Genomic DNA, 16,424 nt, shown 5'->3' with positions numbered 1-16,424 from the left:
TAAAGGTTACATCTGTTCCTGACTACCCCCCACTTCCAGTCCTCCGCAGGTACTACTAAAATCTTCCCATTGATTCAACAGGAACCTGGGCCCCAGTCTAAGCTGCTCCAGCTTCCAGATAGGAAGTAGGACCTCAGGCCTGGGGCTCAGGGTTGGGGAAGTGGGAAAAGGGGAAGGAGGGACCTGTAACTTAAGTCTCCCTTTCCCAAAGATCAAGGGCTTCCTACATTCTGCTAGGCGTAGAAAGTAAAGAAAAAAAGGGCGGTCACCCAGCATGGGACAGATTAAACTGAGAAGTTCTGGGGAAAGAGGGGCCCAGAGCCTGTGTCTGGAGGAGATGATGGGAGAAGTGGAAGAGCAGGGGCTCAGAGGCTGGAATTCTCGGTGTGTGGGGGGGGCGGACTTTGAGTAAAGGAAGGAAGGGGCGCAGGGGGTCCCTAGTCAATAAAGTCAAGGAAGGAGTTCCAATCTCTATCCAAACCGGGGCGAAGTGATAAGCTCTGGAGTGAGGATCCAGGGTCCAGACCCAGGACGCCGAGTGGCCGACTGGAAAGGGGGCTGGGGCAAGGGAGAAACAAGGGCTCTGGGACTCCATCCTCTTAAGGGATCCTGCCTGCGGAGGGTAGGACACCGCAGGCTGCGGGCTGGGGGCGGGCTGGGGGCGGGGCCAGGCCTGGCGCGGACGGCGCTGGGAGGGGCCGGCTGGGCTGGGCCGGGGTCCCGGGGGCCGGGGCGGGGCCGGGCAGGCGCTGCGCAGCCGCGGGGCGGCCGCCGCGCATGCGGGGCTCACTCGGCTGCAGCCGGCGCCGCTGCCACTCCCGGGAGCATGAAGGACCGAACCCAGGAGCTCCGCACTGTGAGTCCAGCCCCGCGCGCGGCCGCTGTCCGCCGGCGCCGGCGCGCTGCGCTCTCCCGCCCGCCTCGCACGGCCCTGGGGCACAGCCCGGGCGCCCCCCAGGAGGGAGCCTGCGGGCGGGGACCCTGACCCCCTCCGGGTCCCGCCCCTCGGACCCACTGGGGTCATGGGCTCGCGCCAGCTCGGCCGCGTTGGCCGGTGGACGGGAGGCCGGGGCCTAGGGTCCTGGACAAACTTTCCGGCGCCCCTGGTTTGGGGGGTCCGGGGGTTGTCGTGGGGTTTCAGTGGCGGGACGGAAGCCTGACCTCTCCTCGTCAGCGGAGCAGGTCTTGCCTCTGTAGCTACACTGCCCCTCGCGCCGAGCCTTCGTCCCCCTCGGTGTAGACACACGGCAGGATCGGCAGGACCGCAGTGGGAACCGGCCCGGCGCGGCCCCCCGCACAGAGCCCCGCCGCGGAGCCCGGCCCCGGGTGCGGGTGGCCTCCTCGGCGGGAGCCGCGCAGCCCAGCACCTGTGGCTCTCGCCCAGCACCTGTGGCTCCCTGTCCGCCAGGTCGCGGTCGGATCCTCTGCCCACCCCGGGTTGGGGAGGGGTTCACACCTGTTCCCCGCCCACCTTCAGGCTTCCCGGGAGCTCAGCCTGGCATTTCCAGCCCCTTCCCGGATCCCCTGGTCTGCCTGCGACCTCCGTCTGTTTTTCCACCTGTGTCTGGAGGCCCCTGGGGTGTGGTTCCAGGGGCGGAGTTTCGGGGGACAGTGGAAGGATGCTCAGAGGTTCTGACTCCGAGCCCACCGACCCCCAGCCCAGACGGGGATCTCCTGCCACCTGCTCCTTGTCAATGGGGCTCCCCTTCCTCTGGCCTCTGCAATTAGGGATGGCACAGAGGGCTGTGGGGGGGGGCAGTGGAGGAAATGAAGCCTGCCTGTGGGAGGGGCCAGTCAGGCTCAGTACCAGGTTGTCTCATCTGATCCCCTGACTGACCCCACCCATTGATCTGTGGGTGCCACCCCACTTCAGTGGCTCCCCAGAATCCTCCGTCTGTGCCCCACTTAGAGCCCGAGCCCTAGGTCCCCTTATATGCAAAGTTTGAAGTGTCCTTGAGCTTTTGACCCCTTGGCTTGTGCTCTGCCCAGAGGCTAACTGCCTCTGTGCCCGGGGTGCCCCTGTTGTGCCCCCATTGTACCAGTCTTGTCTCCTGGGCAGACAGAGCCCCGGGTGTTCTCCCGCCTCCACGTCCCTGGCTGCAGCATGCCATACCACCTGCCTTATTCGCATCTTCTTCCTCTGAGACCCCCTCCTGTCGTCTGAGGTCTCTAAATGCTCTCAAGTTTCCTATGCAGTGTTGAGTCGGAAGCGTGTCAGCCCAGGACGAACAGCTGTGAGCTGTATTTGTCCATATCAGGGTGCCTGGTGGGTCCCTCGAGGGACTTCGTGGGAGCTGAGTGGTCAGGGGCACAGAGTCCCATACACCTGATGGCGGCCCCTGGTTCATTGGCCGTCATCCCCTCTGCTGAAGAGGAGACTGAGGCACAGGAAAACTGATCGTTGGAGGGAAGGGTGGTAGAAAGGGGCCTTGCTGGTTCCTGGCTAGGACTGGGGAGCCCCAAGAGAGCTTGGATTGAACTGGAATCCAGATCTTTGCCCTGCTCCCAGATGAGCCTGAGTGGTCCCTCAGACAGTGGGACTTGACTTGGCTTTGAATTGTCTGAGGCGCTCTCCAGGCACCCCAGCCCCACCCCAGGCACTCAGAGCCCATGAAAGCTGACCTCATTGTCACCAGCCCTGCTGTGGAGGGTTTCTAGCAGCTCCAGGGCGGCTGGCAGGAGCCCTCTCTGGCTGGGGTGACTAGTCAGACCTTCCTAGAAGTCCCTTTCTCTCTCCAGGCCTGGGGCGTCCACCTGTGAAATGGAAATAGGAAAACCTAGATCCCAGCTTCTCAGGGCGAGAGGTGTGGTCCCCAGTCCCCTGACTTCAGCTGCATATTTGGGGGAATCTTTGAACCCCAGGAACTCTAGGAATGAAGAGGCCAGTGGTGGCCAGGCTGGACAGAGGCAGCGCCTAGGACAGCAGCTGTCATGGCCCCAGCCTCCTGCCTCCCTCCTCCTCCTCCTCCTCCTCCCTCCTCTCCCCCACCCAACGCCACCACATTTGGAAGGAAGGCGACGGGAGCTTATTTATAAAAGTCACACTTGGAGAAGGAGCTGGCGAGCTTCCTCAGCTCCGCAGGCCAGGCCCGGCCCTCCAGCCTTCCCCAGCCCCCACCCTCCTGGGCAGATCCTCCCTGCTCTGTAGGCCATAGTGAGGGGATCATGGGGACCAGGTTAGGGGCCTCAACTCTGCAGCAGGCCCTCGGAGACCAGAAGGTTAGCCCCTGAGGTGCAGGTGACCTCAGAGGGGAGACAGGTGACAGAGCCGGGCAGACTTTGGGGGTAGGGTTCCCCAGGCAACCACACCCTGGCATGTAGCTGCCCCTACCCCCCCCCCCCACTCAGAGGCCTTCCTGACTTCCGCCCAGGGGACTCCCCAGAGCGCCCACACACCTTCCTGCATACACTGGGTCACGCGGGTCATGTGGGAGCTGCCATAAGAGGCAAAGAGTGACCACAGAGGGCGGGTTGGGCCACCTCGACCCTGGGAGGGCCCAGAAAGGGAAGCTGGGCTTAGGAGGAGAGGGGTGATCCAAAAGGACCGGCCAGCTGAGGAAAGCCAAGGGTTCGGATTGTCCAAGCAAGAGATATGGGCTGGTGGCCCTGCACAGGGCCTCCTAGGGCCCCCTGAGGTCTGTAGCAGGCCAGACTCCCTGGGGCAGCCAGGAACCCCAGCCCCCAGCTGGCCTCTGCCACCTCAGCCTCAGCTGCTCAGCTCGCTTCCCCATCTGTACAATGGAGCCAGTACTCCTTGCCCACAGAGGAGGCAGGAACAGGAGCCGGGCAGAGTCTCCCTCCTGGCCTCCCATCAGCTCCTTTGAGGACCTCAGAATAAGCAGGGACTTTGGGCACATCCCCCCACCCAGGGTGCAGACGGAGGGGGCCCTGCACGTCTGTCCAGTCTAGCCTCCTGTTTTAAACACCACAAAAGTGAGGTTCAGAAAGGGCCCGAGGTTTATCCAAGGTCACTCAGCAGAGCCCAGCCCCTTTCCAGGGCGGGAAGTGCCTCCCTGAGCTCTCTGGGGCCCTGCGAAGGGGCATCTGCCGCCTGGGGACCTGGCATGGGAGGCACAGGGAGCACCCAGACCACAGACCCAGCGGTGGGGAGGAGAGAGGCTGGACCACAGAGGGAGCCTGCTTTCCTGGAGACCCAGAGTGGCCTCTCGCACATCCTGATTGGTCTCTGGGCCTTGCTGCACTAGTGGTATTGACTTTGATTAGTCATTAAAAAGAGGAAGGGAAAAAAATAGCCCCGGAGGCAGACAGCAGCGGGCGCTGGGCTGAGCAGTGACGAATCAACCTGCTGGTTGGCCAGGTGCCATCGCCGGGACGGCTGGAGGCCGTGGCCAAGGAATCAGACACAGGTCAGGAAGATGTCCTGGAATCCTGCAGCCTCTGCCAGGAAGACCACCGGGGCTGCCCGCATCAGCCAGGGCAAGCCTGGGGCCTTCTGCCCACCGTGGCTCCCAAGGGGGGTCTTCTGATGGCCTCTGTGGTGGGGGCAGACCTGGCTTCCAGCTTAGGCTGGGGAAATGAGGCTGGAGCTGGACTGCTTGGCCAGAGGAGGAGAGCCAGCAGCATTGCCCTGGGGCGTGGGGTCACCAGCCCCGTCCCACAGCCCCCATTCAGCTCTCTGGGTGGAACCTGGGGAGCAGGGGATTCTGTTGCTGGACCACAGAAAAGGAGAAGTGGCAGGGAAAGAAAGAAAGAAAACCCACCCAGACAAATTGGTGGCTGTGAGGAGGGAGAACGGGGTGCCCCCAGATTTCTGGCTTGGGGGCCTGGAGCAGAGTGGGTTCTGAGCTGGGGGCTTAAGGAGAGGGCTTTGGAGAAAGGTGGAATCTAGCGCTGGCCAGGTGGCTGGCAAGATGCCCATGTGGTACTTGGGCACATCTGTCCAGCCCACTTGGGCCCTTGAGCCTGCAGCTGCCCTACAACTCCAGCTGTCACCTCCACGTCAGGGCTTCCCAGGGCGTCAGATCCAGTCCAGCCCCCTTTCCAGACTTTCTGCTGCCGCTCAGGGGGCTGCAGATTCCCAAGGGAGCTGGAGACCCAATCCCCCAAACATGCCTGGCTGCCCTATTCATGAGCCTGTATGGCGCCCACCCTGGCCAAGGCACCAGGACGAGCAGGCTCACCACATCACCCCATTCTGTCTTGGTCAAGCATGTGGGAGGGTTGGGAGGTGAGAGAGGCACCCCAGGGGCTTGCATTTAATTCACCGCCCAGTGAGCTGAGCCAGGGTCTGAGTTTTCTGAGGGTGTCTCTAGGAAGATGCCACAAGCTCTGGCCTGGATGTAGTTGAGGTTGCAGAGAGCATCAGTCAAGAGCCACCAGCATCTCACAAACCTCGCTCCTCTGGTCTCCTACACACGAATCCCATCCCAGCCCTACAAGAACCAGAGCTGCAGACTCTCAAGCCCCAAAGGACCTGAGCAGTCCCGTGGCCTCAACTTCTAGCCTCAGCTAGCATGCCTCCTGTGACAGAGAGCATAAACAAAGACACAAAGCAGGAAAAAAGTCCTTCATTTGAGCCCCAAATCCAATCCACACACTGGTGGGAAAAGGCTTAGGGTTTTCCTTGTTGGGAAGCACTACACGATCACCTGTATCATCTGTGGCTACATTAATAAAGGTAGACCATCTAGAAAGAGGAAGGAGGCAGGACACAGTGGCACATGCCTGTGATCCCAGCTACTTAGGAGGCTAAGGCAGGAGAATCACAAGTTCAAGTCCAACCTGGTCCACTTAGTGAGAACTGGTCTATAAATAAAATGTCCTTGGAATTCTACCTTGGGCCAAACCACAGGAAAGGGAAGGAATATCTAATAGTGGAGTCTGCCTAAGATGTGCAGAGATGCCCCGGAAAGCTAGTGAGCTCTCTGTCACAGGAGGCATGCTAGCTGAGGCTAGAAATTGAGGCCATGGGACTTCTCAGGTCCTTTGGGGCCCGAGAGTCTGCAGCTCTGGTTCATGTAGGGCTGTGTGTGTGAGACCAGAGGAGTGAGGTCCTGATTGGGAGGGACACCTCCCATTCCGAGCCAGAGAAATGTGTGGACCCAGGGTGGCGGAGGAGTGGGAGGTCCTGAGGGGAAGGTGCCCGCCATGTCCTTGGAGCATCCCCTCAAGGGGCCACAGCTGGTTTGACTGCAGCCGTGAGGTCGGGCCCTAAATCCTGATCAGCTTGGAGGCCACCCTGAATGCCATCTCTAAGGTGGACCTGGGCCCCTTCCAGCTCTGCCCTCTCAGTCAGGGCCTGGAGGAGGCCATGCACCTCCGCTGCCAGCTCTGACTTAGGAACTTCCTCCTCCAGCCTTCGGCCCTCCAGGGAGGCCTGGAGGGCAGGTTGGCGCTCACTGGTTGCTGGAGAGGATGGGGTCTGTTTGACCGATGGGCAGGTCGAGGTCCAGAGAGGCGCCAGTCCAGATCCCAGGGGCTCGGCAGGGCTGGCACTGCCTGTCACCTCTGGACATTCTTCTTGCTGGAAAAGGGGCTGGAACCCTCTCCTTCCACCCCTTCCCATCCTCATCCTTCTCGGCACCAGAAGAGCAGAGGGGGCAGGATTCTCCAGTGGCAGGAACCCTTGGGACCACTTCCCAACCTGCCTGGCCACCCAGGACAGAGTGGGGTTCCTCAGGCTGCCCTGGGCCTCAGTTTCCCTAGAAAATGCTCCCTGACGATTCCTGGGTCTGGCTTGGTCCACAAGTATGAAAATGGCGCCCGATTCTCTGTGTCTTTGGGTGGGCCTGGGGGAGGGGCAGCCACCTGGCAGCGGCCGCACACATTGTGGGGAGAGGGAGCGGGGGTTTATTTTAGCAGCTGGGGGAGGAGGTGTGATCTTTGATGGGAGGAGGCCCTGGAGCTGCCTCCAGATAGCTCCCAGCCTCCTGTCCTCTCTTGGTGGGTCCCCACGTGGCAGGGTCTTGGTGGGGCCCTTGAACATCTCTGCCGTCCACCCTCCTCAGTCCTCTCCTTGCAGCCAGCCATCAGTGTCCCCATTTCACAGAGGTACAAACAGACAGAAGGATGACCCTCAGTGGGCAGTGTCTGTCCTGGGCCCAGCCCAATGGTTCCGTCAGATTTCCTCGCCCCTTGACCCCCACCTGATGAGACAGTCAGGCAGTGCCTGCCCCCCGAAGGGCCCTGAGCCCCAGTCTGAGAGGCAGTGCCCCATGCCCTGGGCAGCCACCCTGCCTCTCCATGCTTTGGCTCTGGAGAGGGACCTTGGGCAGCAGAGTGGGCTGGCCTCGGCCAGCAGAGCAGAGAGGGGATTCCCCCTCATGACCGGTGGCTATCGTGCAGGTGCTCTTGGGGCAGCAGGGTGGGGCCACATCTGTGACCATGGCCTAGATGTGACCTGCCCCTCCTGCCTGCTGGCCTCGCTCTGTGTTGGAAGGAAGGAGCTTCTGGGTCCAACGTGGAGGCTGACAAGGAGTGAGAGCCCTAAGAAACCTGAGCTGGCCAGGCTGACACCCCAGAGCGCCTCACCGACGGCATCGCGCGGGCCTGGCTGGGTGCTGAGGAGGTGGCGTCCACCTTGCGAGGCAGGGTTCAGTGATGCCCAGGCCTCAGAGGAGCAGCAGGCTCCCCAGCAGGGGCCAACCAGGAAGGGACCTTGGGAACGCTGGGCTTAACTAAGACCACAGGGCTGGAGAGAGGAGGACCTGCTGGCAGGCAGTCTGTCTCAGCCAGCCTGGGGACCTAGAGGAGCCAGCCAGAGGCCCAGCCAACTTGTGGGCTTACTTCAATTTTGGGGCCACTGAGTCGGGGGACTGCACCTTGAGGTTGGGCTGCCCGCCCCATGGCAGGGCCTCTGAGCCACTGGGAGGGAGTCCCTAGTCTGGAGGTGGAGACCTGGTCCCTTTACCAACTTGACGGTCAAGGCCACTCTCTTAGGCTGCATGCTCAGGGATACTCCAGGTCTCACTGTGGCTGAGAGACCAGGGCACAGGCAGGATTGTCCCTGTCCCTGCCCAGAGCCCCCCCTGAGGGAGGTGGGTGGTTGGCACTGCTACATCCTCACAGATGCCCTGCAGCTTGGAGTCCCAGGTCCAGTGGGACTTGGGGATCTTACATGAGTCCACTCATTTATGCATAACCCTGTGCAGGCCAAGGACAGCGATGATGATGATGATGTCACAGTCACCGTGGACCGAGACCGTTTCATGGATGAGTTCTTCGAGCAGGTGGGAGCCAGCCCACCCTGCGTCTCCCTGTGCCCTGCCAAGACTTGGGTGGCCACTCTCCCCCCTGAGTGGGCCCAGCAGCCCGAGTACACCTGTGAATGACCTCACTGGCGGGCAGAGGTGTTGAAGTTCAGAGCGGAGCTGAGCTCACGCCTACCCCCCCACCTTCCCGCCCAGCCTGGCTTTGAGCAGGCCCTGGGCCCATGCCATCCCTCCTGGGCTTTTTTCTGACCCCCTGGCCTTGATCTCCAGGTGGAGGAGATCCGGGGCTTCATCGACAAGATCGCAGAGAACGTGGAGGAGGTGAAGCGGAAGCACAGTGCCATCCTGGCCTCACCCAACCCTGACGAGAGTGAGTGGGGGCCTGGGGATGGGCCAGGACTGACGGGGGCACAGACCCTGGCATCCTGCACTGCAGGCGGCTGACGAAGCAGCGGTTGTCCTGGGGTCAAGGGGCCAGTGCCCATGGCCACCAGTTGGATCTGGGACTCCTAGGAAGTCTTGGGTTGTGGGAGGGGCACCCTCCCATGGCCAAGGGGGGCGGTCACGTGATCAGCACCACCCTCCCTGAGTACCCTGGTTTTTTCCTAAGGCCACATGTCTGGCCACTCCCTTGCCCAGGATTCTGAGAGGGAGGGAGCAGTCTCTGATCAATAGGAGGCCGCCCTGCCGGCCCCGCCCCTGGCCGCCTCCCTGGGGAGCAGATGGCTGCTGTGGGAGGGCATGCTGGCCAGGCATGCAGAGCTTCCGGCAAGAGCTGGCAGCCCTGGCACCTGGCCAGGTGGTACCCAGGAGCTGGGCATTCTCACGGGTCCAGGAAGTCACCTCTCCCTCTGCACAAGGAGCCTGTGTACTCCGGGATTCCACCCTGTCCCCTGATGGTTCCCCTGCCCCGACCCTCTCATTCCTGTTAAGATACTGATTAATACACCAGTGTGCGCCAGGCTGCCATGAGCAGACCCACCCAGGATCGTCTCCCTGGAGGGGCATTCACCCCCCCAAGCTGGCAGAGATTGGCCCCCTGTGGCTGGACCCAGACCCTAATGCCTCCAGGCACTCTCCTCCTTGCAGCCTGCTTACCTCCTGCCCCTCCGGCTTCTCTGGAAGGTGCCAGCTCATGAGTCCTATGAGGAAGCACAGGAGAGGGACCTCCTGGGCAGGGGACATGCCAATGCAACTATCATGCTTTACCCCCTCCCCAGGGATGTATCCAGGATAGATAGGTCATGATGTGTCTCTCTGCCCATCTGTATCTGAGTCACTGCATGACCCTGTGTGATTGCTCCTGCCAAGGGTCAGGTGGTGACTGTGAGTGAGAACAGAGCACCCTTAGCTGCCCCATGGGGTAGCAAGGCAGTGGAGCCTCTCAGCAGCCACCCTCAGGCCCCCGTGCCACTGTCTGTACTTCTCCCACTGTGTGCCAGGGTGGGGACTGTGCCTGTGAACTGAGCAGTCGAGACCTGGCTGAGACCCAGGCACGCAGCAAGGGGAGGGGGCTCCTCATGGGGTGCCAGGGCTGAGCGGAGTTGGGCAGGTTGGCAGGGGGTGGGGGGCTTTCCCGGGCCAAGGCTGGCATTGCTGCCTCTGAGGGCCGCCATCCGGCTGGGCTATTTTGGGTCTGAGCAAAAGAGGCTGAGACGTCAGAGCAGCTGGTAACCAAGTTTCCCTCTGTTTGCACGGAGGAGGCGCCACCCCCGCTCTATGGAGACCCTGCTCCACCCCACTCAAGTTCCTCTTGGGAGATGACCCCTGCCTAGGCCCTTCCTGACACCATGTTGAGACCCGTCTCTGGTCCCACCTTCTGGGGAGTGCTAGGGGTTGCCTGGGGCTTGGGCATGCCAGGAGCACCCCAGCGGAGGGTGGCCAACCCCTCAGGGAGGGCCGAGCTGTGCACCCCCAGGGCCTCTGCCAGCCTAGGAGGGTGGTCCTGGTTAGAACAAGAGCCAGAGCACCATGTTGCTGCCCTCCTCATCCTTCACCTCATGGCCCCAGCCACCTGTCACCTCCAGGCCAGCTGTGTCCAGGGAACCTGCCTCTGGACCTCTTCCTCAGCTCCCCCCAGCTGCCTCCTCCCCCAGCTGCTGCACGGTGCTTGGCACCTAGGGATGGGGCAGCTTTTTGAGGAGACCCCGATCTGCCCTATCAGGCACCTGTGGCTGAGACTCCAGGGGATGCAGGTTGGGGGAGGCTCCTCCCAGCCTGGCCTGTGTCAGCCCACTGGCTGGCCACATGCCCTTTTGAGCCACCAGGTACGGCGAGGTGAGCCTGCACCCCCACCTCCGACTCATGCAGGCGTCGAGTAAATGCTCCCCGGTGCCAACTCCAGCCTTGCCAGCTGCTCCACAATTATTTCTGCCTTAAATTTAGACCCATCTGTTATCTCCAGGGGGTGAGGGAGCCAGTGAAGGAGGAAGGAGGTGCCTCCGAAGGCAGTGCAAGGGGTGTGGGCTGCAGCTGCCGGGCCTGGCCTGGGATTGGGGGTGCAGGCAGAGCCTTGGCCCAGGGGAGGGGAGGCCCCCTCCAGGCCCACAGTGAGGGAGATAGACCCCAAATATAGGCAGGGATGACCCAGGTATACACACCCCACCCCTTGTGCCTCCCCAGAGACCAAGGAGGAGCTGGAGGAGCTCATGTCCGACATCAAGAAGACGGCAAACAAAGTTCGTTCCAAGTTGAAGAGTGAGTCCACTGATCACCCCCCGCCAGGAGGGGGGCACTGGGTCTTGGCTCCCTGTTCACTCACAGCACCTGGTACATCCCACTTTGGACATGGCCCTGGCCTTCCTGGCAGAAAGCGAGCAGCAGGGGCAGAGGGTAGTCGGAGCCACCAGACCCAGCACCCAGTAGATGCAGATATTGGGGTGTGCCCAAGGCCTCACAGGTGGCCCCCTTCTACTTCCCGTATCACCATTCAGGTCACTCATAGACCACTCCACCCCTACCTCTGCTGGCTATGGGACGCCAGATCCTGGGCGGGCTGGGGACGGTGGTGAGTGGGACAGGTTGTGGCCCAGCAGCCCTGTGTCCCCCACCCCCAGGCATCGAGCAGAGCATCGAGCAGGAGGAGGGCCTGAACCGCTCCTCCGCAGACCTGAGGATCCGGAAGACACAGGTGTGCCTGGACTCCAGGGCAGGCGGGCACCTGAGGCCCCAGGTCGAGGTGGGCCTGACACCTGTTCTCCTGTCTCGGATTCCCAGCACTCCACGCTGTCCCGAAAGTTTGTGGAGGTCATGTCTGAGTACAACGCCACGCAGTCTGACTACCGTGAGCGCTGCAAGGGCCGCATCCAGAGGCAGCTGGAGATCAGTGAGTGGTGGGGCCGGGCCTGGAGGGACGGGGCAGGGCCTGGAGGGACAGGGTGGGGCCCGGGCTGCCAGTGAGCACCCTGGAGAGGGCCTGGCTCAGAGTGACCCCACCTGCAGCCGGCAGGACCACGACCAGTGAGGAATTGGAGGACATGCTGGAGAGTGGGAACCCCGCGATCTTTGCCTCTGGGGTGAGTGTGACCCCACCTCTCCTATCAACACTAGCCCCGTCCTCACCCCAGCTGTGTGCTCAAAGCACTGGGCCTGGTCTGTTTGGACACAGACACCCTAGGGCAGGTGTTAGAAGAGGGAAGGGGCCAGGCTGAGGTCACATAAATGTAGGGAGAGTGGCTGCGAGACCCGTGCCCTTGGTGCCTCAATTGGACCCACTTCCTTGCTGTCCCTGATCATTGCCTGGGCTTCTCCCATCGTCCTCAGGACCAGCTTCCTCTCATGGAGGACATTTGGCCATCTCTACTTTCCAGTGAAGCTCTGTGCCCTGCCAAGCAGGAGGAACCTCCCAAAGGAGGTGGCACTGGGTGTGAGTTCCAGAAGAGAGGGGCGTGGAGGAAAGGCAGCTTAAGGACTGTCACTCACTCTGTGGCAGGCACAGGTGGGGAGTGTTATTAGCCCTATTACAGGTGGGAAATTGAGTCATAGAGAAATTAGGTGACAGCTCATATAATGGAGGACCAGTAGGAGGCGGGAGGGTCATGGCTGGAGAGGAAGCCCAGCTTCCAGACCAGCTCTGCCATCCCAGCTGCCTTCCTCTGTGGCCTCTGCCCTCCTCATCCTGGGCCCCAGGCCTCAGCTCACTGCTCCAACCCCTAGATCATCATGGACTCCAGCATCTCGAAACAGGCTCTGAGCGAGATCGAGACCCGGCACAGTGAGATCATCAAGCTGGAGAACAGCATCCGCGAGCTACATGACATGTTCATGGACATGGCCATGCTGGTTGAGAGCCAGGTGAGTGCCCAGTCCTCGCTGCCGCCTCCCAGTCCCCAGCAGCACGCAGGGCTGCACTGACCTTCCCCTTTCTGTCCAACACGCTGCCCTGCTCGGGAGGGAACAAGTCCTCAGGTAACAAGCCACCAGCTGTGGGCAGTGCCTCTAGGGCCCTGTGCACCCCCTCCTCTGCATGGCCTTGCATGACCCCCAGCCCTGCCTGTCTGTTCCTTGGCTGTTTATCAGGGGCCACCATGGACTAGATAGATGCTTTTCTAGGAGCTGGAGGGATAGCAGTGAAGGACCTGCTTCCTGGAGCCAGTGGCTCTTGAGTGAAAGAGCAGCATCAGTAAAGAGCAAGTGGAGTGTTCTGGCACCAGGTGCTCAGGAGCCACTAGGGGGAGGCAGAGTGCAACACTGATGCTCAGACTTGGAAGTGCCTGGGGTCACCTGGAAGGCTTGTTGCAGGTCTCCTGGTCCCCGTGCCCAGAGACTGGGCGGCTGAGGCAGAGGCCTGGACATGCGTTCTCACAAGCCCAACAGCAATGCAATTCAGTGCTTCTGGTCTGAGGGCCACACATGGGGGCACTATGCTGGGTGACCTGATGGCCTCTAAGCATGGAGTGAGTCAGGGAAGGCCAGAGGAGGGGCATTTGCACTGATGCCGAGAGATGAAAGGAGCCAGCCATGAAGACTTCGAAGGGGAGGAGAGATGAGCTGGCCCAGGCCAGGGGACCAGCACTCCCCAGGTCTCCAGTCAGGCAGGAGCTGGACTTACTTGAGGAACGGGGCAGGGAGACCCTGCTGGATGGAGACGCCTCAGTAGGCTGTGCTGGGACCTAGAGGTGCCTCTCGATGGGGGGTGTTTAGTATGGGAGTGACAAGAACTCAGAAGTGGGAAGGCTGCATCCTGGAAAGACAGACCATGGTGACGTGGTGACGAGTGAAGGCCATGGAGTTGGAGGGGAAGTCACAGTTTTTCCTCTTCCCCTGGGTTTTCTGGTGGTGGTTACAGTGTAGGTAATGGCGAGATTCCTTGTTACACATTCCTACAAGCTGCTGTTACCCCTGGTGTCCCCTTCCCTTCCCTCCTTGCCTGGCTTCTCACCCTTGGAGCTTCATGAGGTCCCCCTTCCTTTTTCTTTTTCTTTTCCAGCTTCCACATGAGACAAAACATTCAACCTTTGACCTTCTGAGTTTGGCTGTCTTCACTTATTGTTCTTAAGTTCCATCCGTTTTCCTGCAAATGACATAATTTCATTTTTCTTTATGGCTCAGTAAAATGCCATTGTGTATAAATGCCACATTTTCTTTATCCATCATCCATTGATGGACACCTAGGCTGGTTCCACAGTTTGGCTATTACGAATTGTGCTGCTGTAAACACGGTCTGCATGTGTCACGGTAGTAGGATGACTTTAATTCTTCAGGATACAATACTGAGGAGTGCTGTGCAGAGGCTTTTTGATTTGATGTCATCCCATTTATTAATTCTTGGCATTATTTCCTGAGCTCTAGGGGTCCTATTGAGAGAGTCGTAGCCTGAGCCTGTATGCTGGAGTGCTGACCCTACATTTTCTTCTTGGAGTTGCATAGTTTCTGGTCTGATTCCTAGGAGGACAAACACCTTTGCCTGGAGTCTTGTGTCGAAGTCAGATTGGCCCCTGGAAGGAGCATGAGGCCAGATTCCAGGGCCCAGGGCTAGGAAAGGGGTCTTAAACAAGAACTGGATGGAACCATTGTACCCAAGGAGGATGGAGTGGGGACTCATCAGTAGTCACCTCATGAGCTGTGGCCAGGGCAGGGTCAGACTCCAGCCCACACACTCCTGCACCCATCTTCCTCTGCTGGGTATCGGGTGGGAGGTGTCAGGGTCCTAGCTAGCATTCTCTGCATGGTTAGTCCCCATCCCTTGGCTGAGACTGCATGGCTGGTTCCAACCCCAGATGGCTGCTCTATAGGAAGAGGTGGGAGTTGTCCCAGAAGCCTGTGTGCCCAGCCAGGGTGCCTTTCCTGGGGGTCACAGGTGAGACATTGCAGCTGGGCTTCCCCAAGCCCCCTTCTCTCTTTCCCTTTAGGGTTTTCTTCTGGTGCCCTGCCCTGAGCTGCCTCCCTGAAGAGGGAGCCCTCTGGAGCCCGGACACCCCTGGCCCTGCAGGGGGAGATGATTGATAGGATCGAGTACAATGTGGAACACGCAGTGGACTACGTGGAGAGGGCCGTGTCTGACACCAAGAAGGCTGTCAAGTACCAGAGCAAGGCGCGCCGGGTCAGTAGCGAGCACCCACTGGAGCTGGGGTCCATTGAGCACCCTCCCCATTCTGCAGCTACTCCACCCCCACCAAGCTCCAGCCAGAGCCTTCACCACCCATCACTACACACTCCCAGGCTGTCACCCCTTCCCTGAGATCCCCCAGATCCTCTGGTCCTTGGTCCTCGTTCTAGTCCCTCTCCAGCAATGCCTGCCTCTCCCTCTTGCAGAAGAAAATCATGATCATCATCTGCTGTGTGATCCTGGGTATCGTCATCGCCTCTACCTTTGGAGGCATCTTCGGATAGAAACTACCCACCTGCCGCTGTACTCTGGACGGGCCATCCTGAGGAGCCCTGGCTGCTGCTGCCTGGCTGGGTCGCCCTCCCACCCCGCCTCCTGGCTCAGACGCCCCCACCCCACCCCATTCTGCCCCTCTCTGCCCTGGGCTTCCCTCTCCTGACTCTGCCCTGAGCCGTGTTGTGTGCATGATTTGTGACAGTGTGTGTCTGTAGAGGAGGCAGAGGGAAGCAGGGCAGGGAAGAACGAGGGGCTAGGGATGGGTCCATGCAGAGAAGACCCAGGTCTTACCCAGCTTGCTCCAACTTGACCAGGCAGGGCTGGCAGCTGGCACATACTGCCCTGGCTTGGGATCTGGGCTGCTTCCAGATCCCCACCTGGCTTCCACCTCACCTGCCCATCTTCTCTATCCTTTGGCCTCTCCAGCTGTTCCCCTAAGCCGAGCCCCCTGAAGGGTGGGGACCAGCTGACCACATGGTGCTGCTTTTTGGGTTAGGGGAGGGTGCCCCTGAGGGATAGCCCAGCACTAAGCCTCTATTAGCTGACCACTGCCAGGAGGCTCAGGGTGCCATGGTTGCTGGCTCGCCAAGATCAGGCTCCCTCTCCTACCTGGGGCAAAGCCCAGCAGGTCCTCAGCCTCAGCCTCCCTTTGCACAGCCCTCAGCCCCAGGAGCAATTTCTTTGGGGTAGGTGGGACCCCAGGTGACCCACTGGAAGATGGGACCCCAGAAGAGGCTGGCTGGCTTGTGCCCAGGTGCCGGTGACCCTTGGCACTAGGAAGGCAGAACAGGCTCCATCAGGCCTTTCCCCATGAAGGCTGCAGCTTGGGTCAGCCACTGTCCCAACAGGCCTCATCAGTTGGGACCTTAAGCCAGCACTGCATGTTGGGGACAATGGTCCCTGCTCTTCCATGCTTCCAGAAGCCAGATGTCACTCAGACCTGCAGTCTCATCCTGCCCTTGCTGTCCCCCACTGATGTGCCACATGGTGTCAGTTGTCCCTGATGCAGTATTCAGCAGCCAGTCATGGAGGGCTCACTCCCTCCCCTGCCATCTTGGGGCTTCAGGTCAGAGCGTGCCCCCCCCCCCCAGACCCCTGCCTTGTGGACAGGCAGGGAGTGTGCATGCGAGTGCATGCAGCAGGGCGGGGCAGCGCAGAGTGCCCTGCATCCCTCGGCTTTGTTCCCGCCCAGTGACTGTGACTACTGTCCGTGTTGCCTTCTTGAACTGCGGCTTCTCCTCCACCCCTTCACCAAAGGTCTTGGTACAACCAGCTGCCCATTTTGTGGAATTTTTATGTAGAATAAACATTTGTATCTGTACTGCAGGCTTATGTTTGCCATTTCTCACTGGCTGCAGTGACATGGCCTTAGAACTTGGGGTGACTGTGGGCATTAACAGAAGGGGCTCAGATGCAAAGGACCCCAGTCT

General features: G+C 60.5%; 1 protein-coding gene across 4 annotated transcripts; it reads left to right on the top strand.

Annotated features, from left to right (window-relative positions):
- The first annotated feature begins 726 nt into the window (after nucleotides 1-726).
- On the top strand, nucleotides 727-16,315 carry Stx1a (syntaxin 1A). Of its 4 annotated transcripts, XM_078023899.1 has the most exons (10): nucleotides 727-856; nucleotides 8,112-8,189; nucleotides 8,442-8,541; nucleotides 10,794-10,868; nucleotides 11,228-11,301; nucleotides 11,388-11,496; nucleotides 11,613-11,686; nucleotides 12,327-12,464; nucleotides 14,602-14,712; nucleotides 14,925-16,315. In XM_078023899.1, exons 1-10 carry the CDS (start codon nucleotides 827-829, stop codon nucleotides 15,000-15,002), a joined length of 867 nt encoding a protein of 288 aa, XP_077880025.1. In that variant the 5' UTR covers nucleotides 727-826; the 3' UTR covers nucleotides 15,003-16,315. The 4 variants fall into 4 exon arrangements, 3 of the variants coding, with proteins under 3 accessions (XP_077880025.1, XP_077880027.1, XP_040134373.1); XR_013426882.1 differs by lacking the exon at nucleotides 14,925-16,315 and having other exon boundaries at nucleotides 12,327-12,578; nucleotides 14,522-14,712; XM_078023901.1 differs by lacking the exon at nucleotides 14,925-16,315 and having other exon boundaries at nucleotides 14,522-14,712.
- Nucleotides 16,316-16,424: the final 109 nt, after the last annotated feature.

This window comes from Ictidomys tridecemlineatus, chromosome 10 (genome assembly GCF_052094955.1).
Source record: "Ictidomys tridecemlineatus isolate mIctTri1 chromosome 10, mIctTri1.hap1, whole genome shotgun sequence".
Classification (NCBI taxonomy): domain Eukaryota; kingdom Metazoa; phylum Chordata; class Mammalia; order Rodentia; family Sciuridae; genus Ictidomys; species Ictidomys tridecemlineatus.
This window is presented reverse-complemented; position numbering and strand designations above follow the sequence as displayed.